The following is a 27,136-nucleotide window of genomic DNA, read 5'->3' as shown; positions in this document are numbered from 1 at the left end:
TATCAAGATTTCATATAACATATTGGATTAAAAAGTTATTCCTATAAAAATTACTTATGAACTCAATGTAGAAATCTGAAGTTACATTCTTTCTTTGATTGAAAAGAATTAACTATGAATATCTTAAAATAATATAGTCCATAAGATCATGGAAAAAATGTCCTTATATTCCTTATTAATGTTAAAATCAAATCAATACACATTCACTGCCCCTTGATACTATCAACTACCTGTAACACAAAATTACTTATAAATGACAAAATATATAATTTTTAAAAGAAACTTCTTTATATACAAAATTTCAGATACCAATATGCACTGTTTATATACATGTCACATTTTATTATTCCAAAATTACACTATTGGGCTTAATTGACTGGTCTCAATTCAATGGCTGTGCAATTTTATAATAAAACATGAAATACACAAACATTAAAATAAATTTATTAAATACTTTTGAGAGAAAAAGGTAAGAGTTTCCATATATGCAAACATTATCAAGAGCAGCTTTGGATATTGTTTTATTTATTTATTTATTTTTTAAAGAACAGAAGATTTGTTTCCAAAAAGTAAGGTGCATGTTAAAGTGTTTTTAAAAGTAGATAAGTGAGCTCACCTAAAAGGACAGTATTGGATTAACCACAGCATAAGGCATGAAAGGTTAAAACTAGCATAGACAAGGAAAGAATCTTGGCTTTCAAATACTGCTTGTTTACCCTTTAAATGTCGACCACTATATATAGTACCATGTTTTAGAATAAAGTTTCATTGAAAAAGCACATAAGTTGTAATCAAATATCTGTAAATAGATGATAAAATTTCCAAACTGTCATCAAATGGATTCTAATAGAAAGGTAAGTGCTTTTGTAAAAAGAGAAAAAAAAAAAATATATATATATATAAAATTTTGCTTTCATGCAAAATATTTTAACTTTTTAAATATTAAACTTCCTAACATTTCCCAATCTAAATATTATGTATCTATCTGTACTTTCTATTTTGTGTTATGTGAGAGTTGGCAGGTAATAAAGTAGTGTGCAAATCTGTAAAGAAAATAATCTCTACTGGTTTACTACCAACTCCCACAGAATGTAGTCTTAATTAGCACTATAAGCTAATGTAAGTGGACTCCAGAAAGAGCCTGATCATTTTCCTATCAATCCTCTGTCTTCCATCAAATCATTGACTGCTATTAGTCCAAAGAATTGCTTCTGAAAGGAATGGTTAATTTTTTCAACAGCTTGGCACAAAGGTTAAACAGTGTTTCAATCACTTTTTCTTTTTAATAAGAAACCAACACACCCATAACACACTTGTCACCCATGCGTGGTCTGTATCACATAAAGCTTAATGATTTCTCCTGGCTCAAATGCACCTCTAACTCATACAAAGCAAATGCAGACTCTACACAGCACAATGTAGGAAGAAAGCAAATGGACCACAGCTTCCTTAGAAGATTCCAAGGTCATTTGTGGCAATTCTAAATACCAGCGGCACTGGTAGGAAAAGAAATGTCTGGGAACAGTCTTTAGTCCCATCAGCACTGTTGTAGGGGCCTGGCTCATTGCTTTGCTGCACATCAGCATTTACATGAGTCCCACTGTAACCAACAGAAAACATGTTTGTTCTTTCCAAACTGCTCCTGGTTCTGTGCACAATTATATGCTAATTATTACTCAACACAGCACTGAGAGAAAAACCGACAGTGCTGTAAACACCACCACGATTTAAAGAGCCAAAGGAAACACACTAGCAAACTCTGTGCTTACGCAGAAAGATGGTCACCTTTTAAAATAATGGTGTGGGTAATTCTGAAAACTATACAGACAATGAATGTTTAGAGGTGCTCTGAAAACCACAGCTTAGGGGAAAAATGTGAAAGTAAAACTAGCTCATACCACTAAGTGTCCTAAGGCTGCTCATTGAAGGTCCAGATTTTTGTAGATTTCAAAGTATGACAAAACTGGAAGCATCTTTAAGCTGCCTCTGATCAAAGGATTAACTTCAAACAAACTGGGCTGAAACAAACCTTTTATGGCCTCCAGAGTTAAGACAGGTGTTTGTGCTTTATTTATTCATAGTTCTTTGAATCAGGAGAAAGGTTTTCTTTTCACATTGGTGTCACATGGGTGAGTGACACACTTAGAAAGATTTTTCAAGGAAACATGTAGCTTATTTCTAAAGAAGAGGCTGCTGATGGTAATTTGCTTGTGGCTGTATGACTGAAGGAGCTGGACCTGCCACCGGAAAGCCTGCCACCTGTGCCAAGTTGGAAGTGGTGTTCTGATAGGCTGACATGTCCACTGACATCCCCATCTGCTGTGTGTAGGCAGCTGTTCCAGGAGCTGACTGAAGATTAGAGTTCTGGTTCATGTAAGAAGGATTGGAAACAGTGTCTTGTCCGGTGCTACCAAAGAAATTCCAAAAAGAAAATCACATATACTTTGCATAGATATTTGCACATATACTTTGGTCAGAGAATACTCATCAAGACAAACATGCCTTTTCCATTTTGTTTTTAAGCTTATATAGCTACCCAATACTGTTGATGCAATGCTTATATTGATTAAGAACAAAGAGGAGGAAGGGGCAGTAGGTGCTATGCTGGGCTGTAAAGAGTAAAAGAAAGCTCTGCAACACAGGTGCAAGAGAGCTGTTTCTGGGCTGGAGAGATGTCTTTGCAGTTAAGGTGTTTGCCTGCAAAGCCTAAGGACCCAGGTTTGATTCCCCAGTACCCATGTAAGCCAGATGCACAAAGTAGTGCATGTGTCTGGAGTTCGTTTGCAGTAGACAGAGGCCCTGGCATGCCCATTTATTCATTCATTAATTTATTCTCTGTCCCCTCCCCCCTCAAATGAATAAATAAGTAAAACATTTAGGAAAAAAAAAAGAAAGCTGTTCCTTATGTCTGAGGTAATGGTGACCCTTGATTTCATTCTCCTCTACCCATCTCATCCTCTCTGCAGCTAAAACAAATGTTGGCTTGGAGTCTGCTGAACATTTAAAAAAAAAAAAAAAAGGAGGGTTGGAGGGATTGCTTAGTGGTTAAGGCACTTGCCTGCTAAGCATAAGGACCCAGGTTCAATTCTCCAGTACCCACGTAAGCAAGATGCACATGGTGGCGCATGTGTCTGGATTTCATCTGTAATAGCTAGCAGCCCTGGGGCATCTATACTTTCTCTCTCCCTTTCTCTGCATCTCTCTGCTTGCAAATAATAATTTTTTTAAAAAGGAATGCTTGCTCAAAAGAACAAAATGTAAGATTATAAGTCCTATTTAACTTGCTTTCTCTAAAACCACTGACAACAATTAAAACCCAAGGAGATGCAAAATGTTCCTGATTGTGGTCCCCATGACTAGCTCCAAAGAGAATGGAGCCCTGTGCACATCAGGCCCACAATCTCCCTTTCCCAACTCCCAAGCCCGCACATCCTTCTCCCAGCTTCCAAGCCAACACACCCTCCAAAAGCTCTCCTCTAGCAGGGACTTATTTTATTATTTTGTTTTGTTTGAGGTAGGGGTCTTGCTCTAGCCCAGGCTGACCAGGACTTCCATTTTTAAGACAGAGTGTATTGTGAATAACATCTTGAATTTACCCCCAGGAAATCCAGAATAGGTTACTTATTGTTCTCTTTTTCTCTCATACACACAATTAACTGGGAAAAAAAAATCATACCAAAATGCAAGACTTTTGCTTTTCTCTTGTAATGGCATAGCTTTCTTTCAAAACATATTTAAGTTATACCACATATACTGCTTGCAAAAGAGGATTAATGTTGAAGCTATGCAAGGTTTTTTTTTTTTTTAATTTCTCCATAAGTCCTACTGGCACTTAGGATAACAATTTTATTTATTTATTTATTTGGTTTTTTGAGGTAGGGTCTTGTTCTAGCCCAGACTGACCTGAAATTCACTATGTAGTCTCAGGGTGGCCTCAAACTCACAATGATCCTCCTACCTTGGCTTCCTAAATGCTGGGATTAAAGGAGTGTACCACCATGCTTGGTGTGTACTTTCATATTTTAATTTAACTGAATACCCACATATTCAGGTTTATTTTTCAGGCAATATCTAGAGTTCATAATTAAGGAATTTATGAGTATAAAGGGCCCTTAGTGATCTACATATGATGACAGTGAACACATATTTTTCTGTGGTGCAGTGAACAAAGGGGAAGATTTTAATATATGATTCTCAGAGAAGTATTTCTATAAAGAAAAACCATAATTTCCACCATTCAAACATACTTCCTTTTAAGGGTGAAGGTAACAAAAGTTTTCTACTATTTAGACAAATATGCCTGGAATTACTTCACTAGTCTAATCAGAGTATGGTACTGAGAACATGCCTTTAGTCCCCACAAAGGACCATTAGCTTTATTTTACCCTTGGGTCCTAAACTGTAGGCTTAAGTTTAATTCAGCAACTGTCAAGGTAGGCTATGGGAGCTATGGGAGGACAGTGCCACTCTACTTAGCGAGATTGGAGTAAATACAATAACTTCATCTTACGGGTGAAAACTGAACTATTCTCTCAAGAAGGGTCCTTATGTTCTCATTCTAAAAGTCTATGAAAAATTAAAATGGATCTTCAAAACTTACCTTAAATATGGAGTTTGAGCAGTCTGTGTTGTTACTGAGGAATTCACATTGGGAGGTAGAGATCTCAGTGAACCAATATGATCTGGTCCCAGGCTATAGTTCTGGGCAACAGCTACTTGGTGAATGCTTTGACCCATGTAGTTTCCACCATGTGGCTGAACTGGGTATGTCTATTAACCAAAAAGAAAAAGTTGACTCTGTTCTCCCAAACATCTACAAAACCTTAAGACTTAAAGGAAAGACAGTGCGGGATTCTCCAGGGAACAATGTGATTTCACCAGTGTATATACCCCAGAATAGTGAGCACAGAGCTTCCACCTCATAGTGTCAAGTCTACGGAAATGTATACTTTGGCTGTCCTTTCATGCTGCAGGTTAGAAGATAAGAAAAGATGAATGGGGTAGTGTATTTTGAAGAGGTTTGGAACAAGAGTGCCTATTAGTAACATGTCTCAGAGCCTGGGGAGATGGCTCAGTGGTTAAAGGTGCTTGTTATGTAACATGTCTCACTATGAAGCAAATCATCACTTCAGGTCACCACAAGAATGACATCCATCTTTATCCTTATCCCAGGATGACTCATACAGCTCTTTCCTATTGGAGAAAAATGTTTGAAAACACATGGCGGTTTTAGAGCAGATAGGAAAAAGAAGGAACTGTGGGTACAGAAGAAGCTGTATACTCAGGAAATAGCAAAAACACCCAAGTCTCTAGATACTTATCATGCCTATTTAGTTTTCACATTAACAGCTCCTTTTAGAACAGAGTCTATCTGTCTACTTAATATAGCATTTGGCTAGATGTGGTGGTGCATTCCTGTAATCCTAGCACTCTGTAGGCTAAGGCAGAAGGATTGCTGTGAGTTTGAGGCCAGCCTAAGACTACATAGTGAATTCCAGGTCAGCCTGGGCTAGGGTGAGAGACTACCTCATTTAAAAAAAAAAAAAAAAAAAGCCCACAATGTGTGTTGAGCAAATATCACATGGCAGTAATCAGAACTGCAGCTCTAGTTCTGGCTGTTTTAAAACAAAGGGCACAGTAAGACTAAGAACAACAGGCAATCCAAACAAGGTCAAGTAGGTGCAATAAAACCACTTGTCTCCTTAGCAATAATACAACAGCCCACTGACAAGAAGCTGACACTGGGGGGAATACACCTTCTCTGCAATTTACAGTTTGAGTGACCTTCACAGACATGACTAATGGTGTGTTATCCCCTCTACTGTTTGTAGAAATGTTCAAAGTAGAACACAAACTTTTGAATACTTGAAATACTCTTATGTATGCATAGTATAAACAGAGGTTATGTGAAGAAACAAACTGATAGAAAGTTAACCTTAAAGCAAAACAAATCATTAAGGTTGTACATAGGATGCAACTAACCACAAAACCCTGGTGTAAGAATGCCCGCCCTTTACAGACATGAAGCAGCAAGCGTGGTGCTATCACACAGGTGCAGACACTCCTACTTGGTTCCACCTTCACAGCAGCAGCAGCTCTTTGACAACAGAACACTAACATCAGTCCTTCTGTACCTAGATATCCATTCTAAGCTTATATGTAGCTTTCAAAAGTTCAAAGCATGGCATATTTGATAAATGCATCTTGCCTGATGTGACAGTTACCACAGTAACCACTCTTTTTTTTAACTGAACAATCATGTTGTGTTAAGTCATCTAATTTATGCACCCACATTCTACCTCTTCTCCTTGATGTCTCCTTCACACAATCCATTACATACCAGTTTCATAAATTAACAACATTTTTTTCATCCATGTTCATTTTAAATTTAATTGGCCAACATTTGGAAAAAAGACTTCAGAATGAGGATACTGAAAAGTTGTTTGCATTGTTGCTACAGGCAACAAAAGGTGAAGAGTACTGGAAAAAAGGTGATGCTAATAAGATAGCTTGGGACATCTATACTTCATAGGTCTTCATCTTATCTGCATTATGGATGAATTTTTTTTACGATTCAAGTCATGCATCAAAGAAAATATAAAGCATTATCCAAGAACACAAAGCTCATTAAAGCCCTTTAGTAACTATGCAAGTCAAAGGAATCCTGAGAAAGATTAAAAAGAAGCATTCCATTGTGTTGAACTGCATGACAGCACCAGCACTTCACCACGGACTTACACACTTGACCCAAGTCAAAGGATTTTCATGATATGCTTATAGGAAGGATCTGTATTTATGTTAAGGACTTATTACATGTCACTCTTGCAAGGGCATACAGAGAACCACAACACTCCCTTCATACATCCAATGGTTTTTTCATTGTGTTAAAACTGAACTAAAGCATATTTGTGAAATATCAGTATCTAATTTAAAAAATGTTTTATTTATTATTTTGAGACAGAGTGAGAAAGAGGTGGAGAGACAGAATGGGCATGCCAAGGCCTCTAGGCATGCAAATGAAATCCAGACACATGTGCCACCATGTGCATCTGGCTTCCATGGCTACTAGGGAATCAAACCCAGGTCCTTAGGCTTAGCAGACAAACACCTTAACCCGTCAGCCATCTCTCTATCCAAGTATCTAATTTTTATGGTGAGTACTGTTTAAGCATATTTCTGGAAGCCATCAAAAATAAGTGTTAAGATTTAGATATCAAGTATCTTCCCCAAAGGGTCATGGACTAAAGGTCTGGTCCCCACTGGTAGTGCCCTGGAGAGGTATCTGGATAATCAGAGTTCTAATTTCATCCATAGATTAATCCAATGAGTTTGTGGCTAATGGGTTATAAGGAGGTAGGGCCTTGTTAGAGAAAATAAGTCACTATGCACATGCCCTTTGAAGTACTTACTTGCTCTCCAGATCTCTTTGCCCAATGCTTACTTTCTAACTGTCACAAGGTAAGCAACTTTGTCCCACCACATGCTCCTCAGACCCACAGTAATGGAGCCTGCTGACTATGGACTAATACATGTGAAATCATGAAGCAAAATGAATCTTCCTTTAATTTCTCTCAGATAATCTATCACAGTAAAGGAGCACTAACATGTTTTTAAATTTTATTCATAGGCCATAGAATTTTAATATCATACTCTTAAACTTCTTTAATTTAAAACTATTATAATTTTGAAAACTTTTCTCAGGAAACATGCTCACCTGCATTGGAACCCCCGCTGATGTAGATGGGTAATGTGCTGGAGGATGGAGCTTTGAATACACCGGGTAGACTGGTGCTTCATTCACCAATTTGTTATATAGTTCCAGAGCTTCCATGACTTTTATATTCAACTCAGACAATTCTGAATGCTTCCTGATATAGAAGAAAGGTGTTTTTATACTATTATAGTATTTAAGCATGTATTTAGAAATATTAATAATTGTTTAAGTTTAACACATTTCTATTCATATTTTAAAAGGTTCTTTTTATATATAATGGATAGTCACAAAGGGAAACTAAAGGTGAAATTATTTAATTCTTATAATAGCTCAGCTGATATGGCTTCATAATGTTATGAGAAAGTCAGTTCCATACCTTATCAACTGCAATCAATTCATAATTTTAGAATTTAGTTTAATGTTACACATTTCTTTTGAAAATTCAAATACAAAGAAAAATCATTTTTCAATGTACTAAAAGTCTAAGCCTTCATTATAATGAAGGCTTATAAGTCTCACTAAAAGAAGGTATACAGGTAAGGTCCAAATCTTTTGTGAAGTGTAATATGACTGAAATAAAAGCACACTGGGAAAAAAAATCACATTTTCATTTGCCTATATCCACAACTGAAAAAATTATAAAGTACATAACAGCAACCAATCCAGATAATTTTCACATTGCCGAAGAACTTCAGAAAAAATCTTCCTGATATGGTACCAATGAGCTTGCTTCTTAGGGAGTAGTAAACATCCTTCAGACTGACAAGTTTGTAAAAGTTCAATGGCTGCTTTTGACTATCATAATAGCATGTGCAACCTACTTACTGAGGTGGCTGCTTTCCACAGAGAAAGGCCCACAAGCAAAGACAACAGGCCACCAAGTATGACCCAGACTGAGTTCTATCAAAAGTTAACACCCTTTCTCTATTAGAATCTATTATCTGAATAAACAAACAGTGCTGTTCCACTTTTTGCAATGACTATAGAGCAAGTCAAACTCCTTCAGAAATACCAGGTGTAACCCACCTAGAGCTGCAGAAATTTAAGTGTACATACAAATAAAGGCGTGACTAAAAAATTAATCCTAAGAATTCAGTCAACATAACCCAGCATGCTAAAAAAATTAAAAAACAAAACAAAACAGAAGAATACAGCAGAAAGCCATGATCACTGCAAATGAAATTAAGTGGTTTCATACTGTGCTCAAAGCTATACAAGCACACATAAGAACGAATAAGTATCTTAAAAAAAAAGAAGACAAGGTAGGAAAAGACCATGAAAAAAAACCAGATAATATGACTGAATGAAAAATTACAGGAAATGAGTAAAGAACAGAAGAACTTAGGCAAGATCAATGTGAGCTGAGGAAGACTAACTAAAAAGATGAAGATAAGACTTAAGCTGGCCTTGAGGAAAGACGGAGAAGACAAACTGAAAAGAAAGACTATGTCAGATCAGTGGACAGTGTAAAGGAAAACAGATGAAAGGAAGAACTAGCACACACAGGGAAGACTGAAGGGAAAATCTGAAGGTGGAAAACAATTTGGGTAAGAGGGGTAGCAGGAAATCAGACTACAAAAGTCTGCAATAAAGACTCAACAATGCATTCTTATCACTAAATCTGCTTAATCATCTTTTGGAGTTCTAAATGCTATAAAATTTCATTCTATATAATGACAGATAAAGTGAAATGTACAATTTAACAATAAATCTGTTTTTCTTAGTAGGAAAAACAAACTATTGATGTTCCATTCAAGGAAAATTTGTATTTACCTATGACTGCTTGTCAAGAGTAAACTATAACACTTTCCTGAAGAACATTAACCCTTTTCCAGTATAGCAAGTTGCATCTGGAATTCAGGACCAGATGACCTAGTCACAAACTAAAACTGGTCAAAGGACTCTTTAACAGTGGAGTTCTCACACAAAAAAATTAGTTAAAATCAGAAATGGTCAATCTGAGGCTAGAGAAAAAGCTTAGTAGTTAAGGCGTCACCTGCAAAGCTTAAGGACCAAGGTTCAATTCCCAAGTACCCATGTGAGCCAGATGCACATGGTGTTACATGTATCTGGAGTTCATTTGCAGTGGCTAAAAACCCTGGCGTGCCCATTCTGTCTGTCTTCACCACCCACCCACCCCTGCCTCCCAGCCTCCTCTTCCACTCTCTCAAATAAATAAATAAAAATAAAATAGAAAAAAAGAAATGGTCACTCTGAGCTTCATCATATATATATATAGTTGTTGTTGTTTGTTTTTTCAAGGTAAGGTCTCACTCTAGCTCAGGCTGACTTGGAATTCATTAAGTCTCAGGGTGGCTTCGAACTCATGGTGATCCTCCTACCTCTGCCTCCCAAGTGCTGGGATTAAAGGCATGTGCCACTGCACCTGGCCCACTCTGAGCTTTAGTTATTCTACAACACATTTTCCTTAGATGATATTTTTTAAAGATACTTTTTAATTTATTTGAGAGAGATATAGTATGGACTCGCCAGGGCCTCCTGCCACTGCAAACATACTCCAGACACATATGCCACGGTGCACTTGGCTTTATGTGGGTACTGAGGAATTTAAACTAGGCCATTAGGCTTTGCAAAACAGTGCCATTAACTACTGAGCAATCTTTCCAAACCCAGGGATATTGTTTTTAATTATTATTTATTTAACAGAGAAGGAGGGAGAGGAAGGGGGGGGAGGGAGAGAGAGAAAACCGGCATACCAGGGCCTCCAGCCACTGCAAACGACTCCATATGTATGCGCCCCCTTGTGCATCTGGCTAACGTGGGTCCTGGGGAATTGAACCTGGGTCCTTTGGCTTTGCAGGCAAATGCCTTAACAGTTAAGCCATCCCTCCACCCTGATACTCTTTTTATTTAACAAAAAACAATTGGGTGAGATGGCTTATATCTTTAATCCCAGCACTTATGAAACTGAGGTAGGAGGCCAGCCTGGGCTAGAATGAGTTCAGGTCAGCCTGGGTTAGTTAGGTTTTCTGCTTCCTTACTATCTATTATGACATCATTCCATATTAACAGATACTTATCAATGACAATGGCTTCAGCTTTGCTTCCCCAGTAGCAGATGACAGGCACAGTGTTTTTAAGCCAACCTCACATTGAAAGAATTTTAGCTACTTTCACGTTTGAGATTACAGATAGCATTGTGATGAATACTCAAACAGCGATATCTATGCATATCTATGAGCCTAGTGTGGGTTTCAAACCCAGAAAAGTTCATAATTGTACTCCTATCTATACCTATGAAAATAATGACCATTATTCTTTGCAATCTTTGTGTTTGACTGTTCACTGACCATTAATATCACTGCCTTGAAACAAAATATGTAGTAAGTATATAACTAATATTTTCTCCACAACATGATGAAACTATCATTTTATTAACTGTTATTTTTTTCACTTTTGTAGAAAATACAAAGGATTTATAAAAAATATTTCAATGGAACACAATTTTTAGTGACTGAAAAGCCTTACCACTAAGGTATTTCTTGGGTAGGGGCAGAAAGAACTTTGTGTTCTCCTTAACACTTAGTTCTACTTAATCGCTTGCTTCTTATGTTATTTTTTTTAGTGGCTGAGCCACTGAGTGTCAGAAAGGGCTTTAGCTTGTCATTCATCAAGGCTTCTCTAACTTCAGAGAGAAATGCTGAGGAATGAAAAAAGGGCAGAGAACCAAGTCAGAAGCTTAGAACTGGCCTTAGAACTCGGGTAGCCTGTTCTCTAGTGCTGCTGCAACCTTCACAGAGCAGTACAGCAGGGGAGGGGAGGATAGGTTCAAAGACAACAGAAGCATAGAAATGCAAAGAGAAACAAGGGAAGTGTGCTGCCCTGGGCTTAGCTTCTCAACCTAGAAAAATGATGCTTGTGACATTCACAAACGCCACTACCCATTGCATAGGTCAGTGCTTCTTGCCTAAAATAAATCCCTGTTTTCATTTTGTCCTCTAGGTGCTTTTTATTTATTACTCAATGTGTCCTCAACTGTTATCCAAATAAAAAAGTGATCAGTAAAAGCATGAGTCCATGATTCTATGTGTACTGTTCTGCCACTAGGAGGAGGAGGAGTAGACTGCTACCAACATAAAAAGCACTCACCTAATATCAGTTTATAGGGTTTAGGAACTAAAATATCTTCAACAGATACAGTTCCATAAACACTTTGGTCATTTCTAAGTTTGCCAAACCAAATAAAACTATAAATACTAAACTTCCATTTATTTACATTAAAAAAACTCACCTATCAATCTCTTCAAGTTTTTCATCTATCATTGGACCCATCTGTTGACAGGTATCTGAAAATAAAAAACTAATTAGAAATATAGTAATTGCAAAAATGCAGCTTAAGCCAATTTCATTACTTTTTAACAAGAGAGTACAAATATGTAATACCATCAGGTTTATGCTAGGGAAGAGCCTATAAGAGGCATATTTGTAACACTCTTCAGCACTCTTACTATGATAAACTGTCATGTGAACAAAGGCAGGGTCAAAATTAAAATAAAAATCTCATCATGATCTCTGGAGCTTTAAACCAAGTTTAGAGACTGTAACATTGAGAGTTATCCCCAAGTCTGAAAAGTATCTATAGAGCTACAATTAGCTAAGTAAAACAAATGAGCCACAATATATAAAAATATAACCATGTGCTGATTAAATATAGTTTTCCTTTAAGATTTTTCAAAATGCAAGCATTTTATACATTTCCAAATGTAAGCACAGATATAATAAGTAAAACAATATTCTATATTCATAAAGAGGTTTTCTACAAAGATCTATCCATTTACTATATTCTCTCCCAGATGATTTATTTTATTTTCATTTTTAGATAGGATCTGATTCTACAGCCCAAGATGCCTTAGTGTCTAGAGTGTTGGGATTATAGGCGTGAGTCACCACACCTAGATCCCCAGTAAATTCTTCAAAAGATAAACATTTTCTTGCTGTAAACTTCTTGGAATTCTAGAAGACACATGGCATGCTCAGAAGCCCATATCACCTAGTTAATAGCATGTACAGTATGCGTTTTCAGTCATGGGAAAAGAGAATTAAACAAGAGTAAGAATTTCACACTTTGATTCAATTAACTTCATATGCTGCTATCTCTAATTTTGCTTTTCTTTTCTCAACTGCAAATTTCTTTAGCCAATTTTACTAGTGTGCTTACAGAATACAGACTCCCTTCTAGAAATGAGGATGGGGCTTGACACCTTTCACATAACACTTTTAATACTTGAACGTACTGGCCTCCTGCCCACCAGAATTGCCAATCTCAGGCAGATAAAACTCAAGAAGTTATAGAGAATATATTAAATAACATTAGAGTAAGCTCTAATAGCAACCAAGTACCTTCTAAGTCCAAGAGGTCTTGGGAGTCTGGTTTTGAATCTGTTGGATCTATACTCTGAAGAGCCTGCAGGGCTCTGTTCATCTTTTCCTAAATGGAAGAGGAGACACTACAAAGTCAGGAGAGCTGTAACTGCAGTGAACAGAAAATTCATCTTCTAAGCATGCTCAAAGTCAAGCCATTTTTTTCAAGCTGGATAGTGTCACTACTAAACAAAAGGATTATACCTCATCTATATAAACAGGCTCAGGCTCTGATCTTGTATTTTCCTCCACATCATCATCAGCTTCTTTCAATGTGTCCACAGCTGCTATGGAAACAAGTTTTAAGTTCAACGTTCACTTGGCTAATCCAGTCATTAACTTATAAATAGCCAATGATTACCCATAAGGGAAAAAAAGGAAACTCTTTAGTCCATACTTCACACTCAATACAATGCATATGGTCATTCATTTCACAAACATTTATTTAGCACTAGCAATGAACCATAAATCATTCTGGGCACTTATATATAGAACCACTGTGTCTGGGGCTGGGAGATGGCTCAATAGTTATAGGAGCTTGCTTGTAAAGCCTGCCCTGGGTTCAACTTCCCAGCCACACACATAAAGACAAACAGGCATTTGTTTGCAGTAGTAAGAAGACTCTGACACACACGCACGTGCATGCGTGCGCACCTAACACAAGAAAAGAAGTGCTGGAGAAATAACTTAGCAGTTAAGGTGCTTGCCTGCAAAGTCTAAGGGCCCAGGTTCGACTCCCCAGAACCCACATAAGCCAGATGCACAAGGTCATGCATGCATACAAGGTGGCATACATGTCTGGAGTTCAACTACAGTGGCTAGAGGCCCTGGCATGCCAATTCTTTATTTTTACCTCTCTCATAAAAAAATCAAAGAAAAAGAAAAGAACCCCTGTACTCATGGAACTTGTTAGTGAGTGCCACTAACAGAAGCTGTCATTGCAACCATTTTCCTGAACAGTGTTACTACTGAGGTGAAGTAACTACTGTCCACTGTGCTAATTTCAATTACACCTATCAGTTCTATCCACACCCATCTATTGAAAAGAATTGCATTTCTTTTTTTAATATTTCATTTTTATTTATTTCTTTGAGGGGGAGATAATGGGTACACCAGGGCTTCCACTACTGAAAACTAAAGCCAGATGCATGTGCCACCTTGTGCATATGGCTTACATGGGTCCTTGCAGGCAAGCACCTTAACCACTAAGCCATTTCTCTAGCCCCAAGAGCTATATTTCTTATATGAACACAATACAGACCAGATTTTTTGTGCATATGTAGTATGTATGGCATAGGGTAGGTGTGTGTGTGTGTGTGTGTGTGTGTGTGTGTGTGTGTGTGTGTGTATGTCCATGCACATGTATATGCAGATATACCCGCAAGTGTGCAGAGGCCAGAAGAAAAAGTCAGGTGTCCTTCCACTATTGCTCAAACATGTATTTCCTTGAAGTGGAGTCTCTCTGAATGGAAAGCTGTAGGTTTTGTGTAACCCAGTGAGTCTCTGGTCTTGCTCCCCACAAGACTGAGTTACAGACATGTATGGCTGTGCCCAGAAGTTTATGTGGATTCGGTGAACTTGAACTCAGAAAATTTCACCCTCGCAGTTCCTCATGCTTGCAGCAAGCACTCTTTCTCACTTATCCATTCTCCTCAGCCCCTAGACCTGATTTTAACCTAATTTTGAAAACAGAACAAAACAAAAAATATTTCATAAACAGAAAGCTGAGAAACAACTGACAAATTTATTCCCTGGAAGACTGATATAATGTTTTAAATTTTAATTAATAAAATTTCATTTGGCAATTAAGTTCAATAAAAAACAAGTTACAAATTTATGTAACCAAAAGATAATTAATATTTGGCTAACTCTGAACTATGTCCTACAGAAGAAAGCTCAGCAAAACACAAGCTTAAACAAAAAAATCAGTAACTTTTTTGTTTGTTTTTCAAGCTCAAGTCTCCCTCTAGCCCAGACAGACCTGGAATTCACTATGTAGTCTCAGGTTGGCTTTGAACACACAGAGATCCTTTTACCTCAGCCTCCTGAGTGCTGGGATGAAAGGTGTGCACCACCACACCCAGCAAGAATATTTTTTGCTTTTTAAAAAATGTTATTGGAAGGTAGGAAGCACTAGGGATCAAGCCCGGGGCTACACAAGCTAGGCAAAACATTCCACTACTGAGGTATATGTTAAGCCCGGTATTAAAACTGCAGTTCAATCTCTCCAACTTGTATCAAGGGAACAGGTTGATGGTGACAAAAACAGTGATCAATCCATACCTATCAAAACAGAAAGCCAGAGGCTAGAGAGAACTCAACACTAAATTAGACTGCCAACAGGCCTGCTATGATTCAAGAAACACTGTGGAAGAGGGGTGGAGGGATGGTTTAACTGTTAAGGCATTTGCCTGCAAAGCCAAAGGACCCAGGTTCAATTCCCCAGGACCCACGTTAGCCAGATGCACAAGGGGGCGCATACATATGGAGTCGTTTGCAGTGGCTGGAGGCCCTGGTATGCCGGTTTTCTCTCTCTTCCTCCCCCCCTCTCTTCCTCTCCCTCCTTCTCTGTTAAATAAATAATAATTAAAAACAATATCCCTGGGTTTGGAAAGATTGCTCAGTAGTTAATGGCACTGTTTTGCAAAGCCTAATGGCCTACAGTTTTCCAGAAAGGCTAGGTTGACTGGCCAATGAGCCCCAGGGGTTTATCTGCCTCTGTCTCCATGACACTGATTATAAACATGCACTACCATGAATGTGGAAGAGGGGGCGGAAAGATTGTAGGACACAAAGTGGGCAGGAATATCCTGAGGCACAGTCCCCCACAGGAACTGACTGAGGCCTACATGACCCTTGGGTGAATACCATAACCCCACTGAGTAGGGTTTCTAGGGCAACAGGAGCTGGGGTGAGGGGATAAAAGATAATAACCTATTAATTTATTAATATACAAAAAATTTTTTAAAAGAAGATTAGACCTGCAAAGATGGCTCAGTGGATAAAGTGCTTGTTGCACAACTCTTGAGTACCTGAGTTCAGATTCCCTGACCCCATACAGAAGCCCAAAGCTATAACTGGCTTCTGTAATCCCACTGCACTGTATCCCAGTAAGACAGAAGACAGAGGCAGAATTTCCCAGATTACAAAAGAAGTGGTGAACAATGACAGACTCTTACTCAAACAAGGTGGCAAAGGTGGAAGACAAAAGTTGTCCTCTGACCTCCACACATGTGTGACTGCACTCACACACATGCACAGTGGTTTGAATGTAGAATGCCCCCATAGCTGTGTTTTGAATACTTGGTCCCCACCTGGTAGCAATTTGGGAGGTGATGCCTTGCTGGAGGATGTATACTGCTATGGGTGGCCTTTGGTTATTATAGCCACCTCCCGCTTGCCAGAAATCAGCTCACTCTTGCTGCTTCCTGCCAGAAGCTAAAAGATGGGATACCTAGTCACTGCTCTACCATTCTTTCCCTGCCATGCTGAAACTTTCTCTTGAGACTGTAAGCCAAAATAAGCCCTTTCCACCCATCATCTGGTTTTGGTCAGGTGCTCTGTCCCAGCAATGAAAAGGTCACTGCAACACACACACACACGTTTTAAAAGTAGGCTAAATAATGAAATAATGCTTATGGATAAAGTTTTAAATTGAATGTCAATAATTTCAGTGAAAACAATTAGATTTAACCTTCTTTAATTTTTTTTTAACGTACCTGCCTCAGACTCAATGTTTAAGTTAGCTGTTACAAAATTAGATGGGAAGAGTCCAATTCCTCTGTGATTTTCTCCTTTCCACCAATTGGCATCACTAAAAACAGAGTGCAAGAAACCATCACTTGTTCCTCTTCATCTCAATATGTGTGTCAAAAGAAAATTAAAATAAAAACTAAACTTATCTTACTTTCAAATATTAGTTATGATACAGCTATAATTAAATGTTGTTTTTCTTAGCCAAGTACCATGAGACATGCCTGTAATCACAGCATCAGGAAGGTAGAAATAAAATCTTTAAAAAATAAACTTAATCAAAAGATATTGAAAAGTACAAATAAAGCAAAATCTGTATCCCTATTCCTAAATTCAGAACCAATTATCAATGACTAAATCCCAAAGCTCTATCCATCTTTCCACATGTAACACTGAAGCTAGAAGGTAGCTTTGCTGCCAGTCTATTTCTCATTCTTTCACATGTACATATATCTAATGGGAAGTACACATGAATGTTAATCCACAGACAGCATACTTTCAGAACCTGCTTGTCCCTTTGAAAGTTCAGTCACAAGAGCATACCATATTTAATGCACTTGTGCAGATGACCTTTTAGGCTGTTCCCAGTCTTCCACCATTGTGAAGACTGGAATGGTAATTATTGTGGATTAGAAGACATATGGAAACTGCTTGTCTGAAGTGAGAAAATTTCTAATTAAATGCATGAGTCCCACAAATCCACAGGAAAAAAATATAGACATCAAAGTCGAAGAGGAACTAGTTTGGAAGGGGTTCAGTGGAAAGGGATACAGGAGAAGGTAATGGATAGGGGAAAGAAAACATGATTTGGGGGCTGGAGAGATAGCTTGGTGGTTAAGCACTTGCCTGTGATGCTTAAGGACCCCGGTTCAAGGCTCGATTCCCTAGGACCCATGTTAACCAGATGCACAAGGGGATGCATGCATCTGGAGTTAGTTTACAGTGGCTGGAGGCCCTGGTGCGCCCATTCTCTCTCCCTCTCTCCCTCCCTCCCTCTCCCTCCCTCCCTCCCCTTCCTCTCTCTCTGTTGCTCTCAAATAAATAAAAATAAACAAAAAAAAGATTTTAAAAATAAAGAAAATTCTCCCTGGCTGTCAACTGGCATGTGCACTCGGCATGTACATGAGTGCTGGGGATCAAAACTCTGATCCTCATGATTGTGTAGCAAGTTTTTTATCCACTGAGCCAACTCCCTAGCCCTTGTACAGGCATGCATTCTTTTCTTTTTTGGTAGCACTTAAGACCTTCTGCATATTAGGAACAAGCTCTACCACTGAGCTATGCACTAAGGATCAATTTTAAGAAAAAACCATGTTTGTAGCAGCTCTATTCGTAATAGCTAAAAGCTGGAATCAACCCAGATGTCCATCATTAGAAGAATGGATAACAAAGATGTGGTATATCTACACAATGGAATTCTATACAGCAGTAAGAAAAAACGACATAAAGAAATTTGAGGAAAAATGGTTGAACCTGGAACAGATCATTCTCAGCGAACTTACCCAATCACAGAAAAAAAATCGACACATAGTCTCACTCATCTGCAACACCTAACCTGAATCGGCCCAAGTTGCCTTACATACCCAGCAAGTACCTCATGGACTAGACAATAAGATGGATGAGAGGGCAGGGAGGGAATCAAAGGGTGGAAAACAGTAATCCGGACCCAAACGGCAATGGTACCATAAAATTCTACTTCCTAAAAGACAGACCAAATGGCTGAACCTTCACTAGACCCTTACAGGAAACACCTGAACCACAAGACACTGGAGAGGGTAGGATCAAGACTGACCTAAATCTCCTACATCTTCCCTCCCTCCCTTTCCCCCTCTCCCCTCTATCTCTCTCCTCTCTAACTCTTGTATATTAGTTATCTTTTTCCTCAATTTCTTAGTGGACACTGACCTGTAACCCCCACTTCCAGCTTGGGCCTACCATCCACAATGAGCTTTTGATCAGAGAAACCTACAAGGTTTCACAAAACAATGACAGACTTCTGTCAGAGTACTTGATGACCCACCAAAGGCCAGTGGTAAGACCCTATTGCTGAAGACTCCATACGCAGCTGGCATGTAAAATGGAATGACATGGCTGGAAGCCAGGAGAGAGTCAGTCCCCAGACAGTCAGCGTGTCTAGTGCCATAGGCGACTGGAGGAAATGACCAAGATCTGTCCAAGCAACACATTGTTTAACCTAATTAGCAACAAATAACCGGATGTGATGCCCACACAAGTGCAATAGTGGTACACAGCCATGGTGAGGAATCAATTGCTCTTGATTTTGCTAACTGATCCACTCAGTGGTACTAGACCCTTAGCTGGAGCTGGGAAACAAGTCAGAACCATACCCAAACACAAGCCCACTCTACAATATCAAGCTACCATCAATCACGGGGTATAAGAGGGCCTACACCTATCAAACTGTCTATCAAAAAAGTAAGTGTTATCTCAATTTTCCGGGTGCTAACTTACTCTCCATTGGAGAATCTGCCTCTCTTTTCCAGATAGATGCAGATCCTAAGAAGAGAGCTGCACCAACATACCTCAAAAGGGGCCCAACTGAAACTAAGGACAACTGGCGAAATAAGCAAGGGAGATGTTTTCCTGTGAACCGGATACCAGCACAAAGGGGAAGGAGATCAACGCAGAGAAAAATCAACTCCTACCCAATCAGAGAGCCAAAGCCTCAGAGGCCCCCAACACCTCAGCACTGAAGCAGACCAAAAATGAACCCAACATGGCTCAGGGAAATCTTGCGGAAGAGGGGGCGGAAAGAATGTCAGAGTTACATGTTGGGTCATGATTTGCAGAGATATTTATCATACTAATAACTGGGGGCTAACTCCACAATGCACGACCCATTTTCATTAACAAGGAGGGTCTAATGGGAGGGGGTAGATCACAGATGAGCCTAAATAATGGTACCAAACTGCCTGTATTTACTGAAAAGAAAACTAATAAATTAAATTTAAAAATAAATAAATAAATAAATAAAAATAAAAAAAACAAAGTGAAAAACATTTAAAAAAAAAAAAAAGAAAAGAAAAAATTTACTTCCACAATTCTAAAACAATTCATTGGCTGAGTTCCAGAAAATAATGAATCAACAGTTCTATTTTTTAATTGCTATGCAGAACAGGAGGAATCTGTCTCTATCTTCCAACCCTCTCTCCTTTCTCCTTCTTACTCTCTTCTACTCCTCTATACATTTTTAAATTGAGCTTTCTATTCTAAAAAGGAAAGCTAGACATAAAAGTAATTCTCAGGTAAAACCAGAAAACTCAAATCTTTGAAACACACACATTTATTTAGAATTTATTTGAACTTAACAATTTTTACAGACATACCCTCCCATAGCAGTCTTACAAATGTAGGGCAATTTCCCTTCCAGCCCTTAATACAAACTCCTCAAAATAGCATAAAACCAGACAAAACAATGAGACACCATACTAATGCATGATAACTTTCCCACATTTAATAAAGCTCTATTCTCCCTACTATCGGCCAGTTGATTTTTTGGAATGTTACCAGAAAAAAATATTGATCAATTTTAAATTCCTAAATTAATGTAACTCAGCACTATAATTTCACACAAACCACTTGATAATTAAGGAGAAATTTAAAGGTGTCATTTAGTCTTAGATACTTTTATATAAGGAAAGAATAATTCACAACTAAGTGAAATATAATGTAAGTGTAAGGAACATAAAGTTTACTTTCAACAAATTGATTATTCAGTGAACATTTATGAAAGTTGCAGTGGTTTCATTGTAAAAAATACCCTGATTGGCTCATGACTTTCTTTTTAATTTTTTAATATTTTTTTTTTATTTATTCACCTGAAAGCAAGGGCGGGGGGGGGGTGAGGAATGACACTCTAGGGCCTCCTGTCACTGCAAACAAACTCCAGATGCATGTGCCACTTGGTGTATCTGGGTTTACATGGGTACTGGGGAATTGAACCCAGGTCATCAGGCTTTGCAAGCAAGTGCCTTTAGTCTATGAGCTATTTCTCCAGTCCCAAGCTCATGTGTTTAAATACTTGATCTGGAGTTGGTAATGCTGTCTGGGGAGGTTGAGGGGCCTTGATGGAGGAAGTGTGTCACTGAGGGCGGGCCTTGAGATGGTACAGGCCAGCACACCACCGTGTGCTCTTTCCCTGCTTCCAGACTCTGATGAGCTGTGACTGGACTTCCTACTCAGGCTTGCTATGCCTTCCCTGCCATGATGTAACTTCCTCTCAAAACTGTAAGCCAAATCAAACACTTTTTCTTCATAAGCTGCTTCTAATTACATATTCTGTCCCAGCAATGAGAAAGTAATTGGTAACAAAAGCTAATATTAACATAATGGCATTTTTAGACTAGGCACCAAAGGAACAACATGTCTACCCTCAAGAAGTCAAAATCTGGTATAGTCCTTGTAAACTCCCTCTCTTAGGATGAACACATTATTTTGCTCTGCTTTCTAGATTGGGTTTCTCATTCTCCATCTTCCCACTCAGGGCATTATTGACTCTTCTGAATTAATTGACCTAGCACAAGAGACATATGTTTTTGTTTTTTTTTTTTTTTAAGTATTTCAAATACAGGATGGTTAATTGTTGTATGAGTTCAAGGAACTGCAGCAGCAGAAGAAAGATCCCCATATTGTGTAAGTGCTGTATGTGTGTATGGAGCTACAGAGGAGAGGAGACATCTCCATACAGTATGAGAAGTATGTATGTATGCAGGGAGCTGGAGCAGAGAGGGAGATCTCCTAAGTAAGTCTGTAACGAGCTAAACACAGAGAAAGCTTTGCAGGTTCTTCAGAGATGTAGAGTGTGACATGGGCATGTGGCATTGTTTGAATATGCAAAGTGCTTAAGTTCATGATTTGAACTTATGTTGGTGATACTATCTGGGGACGTTGTGGATACTTAGGAAGTAGACCTAAGCTGGATGAAGTAGGTCACTAGGAGGAGGCTCTTGGGAGGCTGGTTCCTGTTTCATTCTCTCCTTTCTAACAGGCCAAAAAGCTGTCCTCTGCCACACACTTCTATGGCTCTCCTGTTCTGCTCAAGCACCCAGGACATGGACTGATGCTGTGAAACCATGAGCTTAAATAAGGTCTTTCTGTAAGGAATTTGGCAAAGAGAAAAGTTAAACATAGTTTTTGAAGATTAAGTCAGTCTTAGCCAGGAGAAACAGGAAATCAGGCTATGGAAACAAAAATGGCATTTGTGCTGGGTGTCGTGGCACACAACTTTTAATTCCAGAACTTGGGAGGCAAAGGCAGGGGGATTGTCATGAGTTCGAGGCCACCCTGCAACTACATAGTGAATTTCAGGTCAGCCTGGGCTACAGCAAGACCCTACCTTGAAAAAAAAAAATGGCATTTGCTTATTGTCATTATAAACAAGAAAATGAAAGTTTAAAAAAACAATTTTGGAGCTGGAGAGATGGCTCAGCGGTTAAGACACTTGCCTTCAAATCCTAATGACCCTGTATTCACATAAAGCCAGATGCACAAAGTGGCACATATATCTGCTGTTTATTTGCAGTGTCTAGAAGCCCTGGCATGGCTATTGTCTGTCTGTCTGTCTCTGTCTCTGTGTGTGTGTCTGTCTGTGTGTGTGTGTCTCTGTCTCTCTCTCTCTCTCTCCCTGCTTGCAAATAAATAATTTAGGATAAAAACAACTTTGCATTCTGATAAACCAAAAGGTTATCTATTCCATATAGTTTCAGGTCTCATAGAAAAATTGAGCCTTTCTTTTAAGCTAATGACTTTAATAAGAACTATTTACCTGATAACTCTTGCAGTATGAATGGCAAAAGGAAAGTGATATCTTTTATGAATAAAACAATTATATAATAAAACTATTTCTACCATGAGCATACAAGATGATAAAACCAAAAGCCTGTAAGAATCATTTCTTTAAAATACATTTTTTAATTTGTGAAGGCAACTCTTCAATACTAGGACTCCCTTGAAAACTTTCTTGCAAGAAAGAAAGTTCCTTTTTTTCTAAATGCTTTGTCTTTGTCTCCTCTGACAGGGCTCTCCAGGTAAGAGAACCTAATACAATAATACAATACAATACAGTGCTACAGAAGTCTACTCAGAACATGGCATTTTGGAACTATAGGAATTCTGCTTGATTATTTAAAATGTGTACACTGAGAACACAATATGGAATGGTGAAATAAAGTTAAAAATATATAAAAAGTAAAGGCTTTTGGGGGGAAAGGAGGAGGCATATTTAGGTGCAGTGTTTCTTAAATGGAGATTTCAATGTGTGTGTGTGCATCTGTCTGCTGTCTGTCTGTCTGTCTGTCTGTCTCTGGGGATTAACTATCAGGCTTCTCACATAGTAAACCAGCACTTCACCACTGAGCAACATCCCAAGCCTTTTTTATATGAATTTCTTTGAGATATGGTCTTACTAAGTTGCACTGTCAGGCTCTGAAATCACTGTGTAGCCCTAGTGGCCTTGAACCTAGAATTGTCCATTCTCAGCCACCTTAGCAAGGCAAGGTCTATGGCACCAAGACCTATAAAAATGGTATGTAATTTTTAAAGACCTTTCAGTTGCATACATGAAACCTTTCTGTTTTCATTTTCACAGCAATCTAAAAAATATGAACAAAATAATTTTTCTGGATTATTGTGAAAGATGATTTCCTTTATTTATTTTTAAAAATACTTTTTAAAGTATTTTATTTATTTATTTATTTGAGGGAGAAAGAGAGGAGGGGCAGAGAGAAAGAGAATGGGCATGCCAGGGCTTCTAGCTACTGCTAATGAACTCCAGACGCACGTACCCCCTTGTGCATCTGGCTTACATGTATGTGTTCTGGGGAATCAAACCGGGGTCCTTAGGCTTCACAGACAAATGCCTTTTCTGCTAAGCCATTTCCCCAGCACTTTGTACTTATTTTTTCTTCAAACAGGCTTTCATTTTTAGCCCGGGCTGCCTGTAAAACTCACTATGCAGCCCAGGCTAGACTCAAACTCTTGGCAATCCTGTCCCAGCCTTCCAAATGCTGGGATTACAAGTGTGAGTTTTCTTTTCTTTCCTTTTTCAATTTTTCTGTGTGACCCATTAGCCTAAAATTTATAATCCTCCTGCCTCAGCCTCCCAAGTACTGGGATTACAGGAAGGTAGGTGCCACCATGCCTAGTGGAATGAGTTCCTTTTAATCCAAGATTTCCATTTTAACTTTAGCAACCATTTTGCATCAATATTTATAATCTTGCCAGTGGTCATCATTATCTACCATGAATGTCAATAACAATTATAAGACTACGGTACAACATTATCAAAATGACAGTCTATTATCTATATTAATTATATTCATGCTGAATTCCCTTAGTAGTTATAAAGAAAGAATTCTTTCTGAAGTGCTAAGTTTCAACTAACTTGTTTTGCACAAGTGTACACTATTTAATAAACCTGTGACAAAGGCGTAACACAGCACAGTAATGTAACTCTCTACCTTAACAGGTTGGTAAGCTAGAACAGTTTTAAAGCCATAGAAATCCAGGAACATCACTGAATATCGTACAGGAGGTTCAGAGCCATTACAACAGAAAAGAATAGAGGGATCTCCCACCATGGGGGAGCAAATACCTGAGGTACATTTAGCTTTAGAGCAGCAATTTATTTTAAAACACTTTATTACATAAGAGTACTGCTCTAAATTTGAATCTTAGAAGAAAACTCATGTACTTTATAGTTTTGTTTCTATTTGTAAATGTCTCTAATTTTATGCTTATGTAAGAAGAGTATCAAACATGTAAACTTAAATCCTTACCTGTTAGGTCTATAATTTGGACTGTCAGCACTGAGAACACACCACCTCTCTACCTTTCTATCACTCTCCTTCAGGCATCACGTGCCTCACCTCAAATGATTTTTCCAACAAGATGTGCACAGATCATGATCTCAGCTGACACAGCACTAGCCTGACCATCTAAGAAACCTGGCTTTTCCTGTTCTCAGTATCTTGCAAAAATTTTCCTATCTTGGCAAAATCCATTAAGGGGCTGGGAAAATAGCACAGTGGTAAATCACTACCCTAAATGTTGAAGGTCTTGGGTTCAATTTCAACACTGGAAAAAAGAAATGAAAAAGATTCACCTGCAGCCGTGCTATACATGGTGGCTACACAGTAATTTTAAGTCTCTTACTTATTTAGGTTTCACAAAAACAGAACTGTGTCCTCACTCATTTTTGTAGTATAAATAGAGACTATGACGTAAAATTTTCTCTATACATATTTACTGCAGCAAAGCAAAACTATATGTGTCTACCCATTTAAAAATATACTAGTCGAGTATATCGTCACTGGGTTATTTATAATGAAAGCCTACTACACTTGTGATCTCTGTTCAAAGAAACAAGCTGTCAGGTCTCACTCTTGTTTTACAAGTAAAAGTAAACTGGGCATGGGGGCACACACCTTTAATCCTCAGCATTCATAAGGCTGACGCAGGAGGATTGTCATGAGTTCAAAGCCAGCCTAGGCTACAAATGAATTCTAGGTCAGCCTGATCTACATTTAGATCTTAGTCCCCCCCCCCCAAAAAAAAACAGTAAAGCCAAGTTTGCAGGCTCATGGTACAATCCCAGCAGCACTTGGAAGAATCATGAGCTAGGGGACAGCCTGAGCTACACAGTTAGACTCATTCTAGAAAAATAGTAATTAATTAAATTTTGTAAAAAGGAAAGACAAGATTGGGCTCAAAACAGACCAATCTATTTTCTCTTACAACTTTCAATGACAGAGAAATTGTAAGGCAAGTATAGTAGTAAGTTAAGGAGTAAAGAAGAGTCAAGAGTAGCTATCAAGGTAAAGACAGGAAGATTTCTTCCTAAAGTTTTACTGCCAAGAATTTTGGTATACACAATTGGCAAGGTAACTACAATCAGATGAGTAAATACTTATGTGATAGGCAATATTACTGTTACTATTATTACCAAGGAAGGTATTGAGGCAGAATCTCAACCAGACTTGACCAAGAACTCACTATGATGCCCTGGATAGCCGTTAACTCATGGTGATCCTCCTACTTTTGAATGCTGGGATTATAGGACTGAGCCACCATGTCTGGCTTGGCAAAAATATTATTTAATATTATCTTTCATGCAAGACATAAAGGCTGCTTTTGTATTAAAAAGATTAACTCCCATTATCAGTCTAACTTTTAAGAAAAGCTAATTAAAATATAAGTTGGCTTATTATTTAAATCCAAAACACTGAATATTCAATTCTCACTTAAGTGTACCATACTATTTTTCAAAATATTCCAGAAATAAAATTGTAAAACATACCTGTCATCCAAAACAATAATAATTTCACCACGTTTAAAGGTGAGTTCATTGTCCTCAACAGCTTCAAAATCATATAAAGCTCTCACTTTCCGTGTAACCTTATTATTTAACTGAATTTCTGCAGATGGATATAAAGATTTTGTCTCTGAGTATTGCTGCTTCTGCTCTTGCAATGACAATTCAATGGCTAGTTTGAAAAATTAAAATAAAAAAACCACACAATTAATTTTGATGTGTCAAGCTTAAAAGGATACAATGCCATATTTAGCAATAAATTTATTTTCCTTTATTTTGAGACAGTTTCATGCTAGGCCAACCTTCAATTTCCTATGTAGTAGTAGAAGCTGGCCTTGAACTCCTGATCATCTTGCCTTCACCTTCTAAGTGCTAGAATTGCAGGCATGTGCTACCATGCCTGGCTCAATTAAGTGTCTATTTATCCAAGTAAATGCTAAATATCTGACATAAAAGTCAAAGGGAACTGCAGAAATCAGAGGAACACAAAGGAGGGAGGATTAGGTAAGAAGGAGCTTTATCTGAAATGAACATTGATAATATTCTTATTTCCTCAACACTATATTTACATAACATTTACATTGTATTAGGTATTATAAGTGAAGAAAAAATAAATAAATGCTAAATGGTTAAATTCAAAAGGGGGCAGGGGAACATGACATTTTTAAACATAAAGTTTTTGCTCATTCCTTATTATCACAGTCTGTCATATACAGCAGCTATTATTTTTATAGCAAACAGATTGTGACATTATAATATGGGTAGCTTTCCACATAGGAGAAGACATGAACATATTTCTGTACTTGACTCATAACTTTGGCATTAAGAAAAGGTGAAATGAAATCTCTCTAAAGGTAGAACATTAAATATGTATTACTGAAAAGGAAAATATATTAGGTGCATCTTTTATCACATCATTTCCCCCCCTTATTCTCAAGATCCCATTATCTTTTAGA

General features: G+C 38.0%; 1 protein-coding gene across 3 annotated transcripts in view; it reads right to left on the bottom strand.

The window, feature by feature from the left end:
* Positions 1-299: 299 nt before the first annotated feature.
* The window catches only part of Stam2 (signal transducing adaptor molecule 2), a 64,409-nt gene continuing 37,572 nt past the window's right edge, over positions 300-27,136 (bottom strand). The window contains exons 7-14 of one of the 3 annotated variants that reach the window (XM_045148078.1): positions 26,166-26,352; positions 16,816-16,910; positions 13,301-13,383; positions 13,076-13,163; positions 11,967-12,021; positions 7,715-7,868; positions 4,601-4,770; positions 300-2,407 (exon numbers count right to left, since the gene is read on the bottom strand). In XM_045148078.1, coding sequence (XP_045004013.1) covers positions 2,179-2,407; positions 4,601-4,770; positions 7,715-7,868; positions 11,967-12,021; positions 13,076-13,163; positions 13,301-13,383; positions 16,816-16,910; positions 26,166-26,352 — 1,061 coding nt within the window. In that variant the 3' untranslated portion in view covers positions 300-2,178. The remainder of the gene's footprint in view (positions 2,408-4,600; positions 4,771-7,714; positions 7,869-11,966; positions 12,022-13,075; positions 13,164-13,300; positions 13,384-16,815; positions 16,911-26,165; positions 26,353-27,136) is intronic. The other 2 variants (XM_045148079.1, XM_045148080.1) reach the window with 2 other exon arrangements.

Source organism: Jaculus jaculus, chromosome 4 (assembly GCF_020740685.1).
Source record: "Jaculus jaculus isolate mJacJac1 chromosome 4, mJacJac1.mat.Y.cur, whole genome shotgun sequence".
Taxonomy (NCBI): Eukaryota; Metazoa; Chordata; class Mammalia; order Rodentia; family Dipodidae; genus Jaculus; species Jaculus jaculus.
This window is presented reverse-complemented; position numbering and strand designations above follow the sequence as displayed.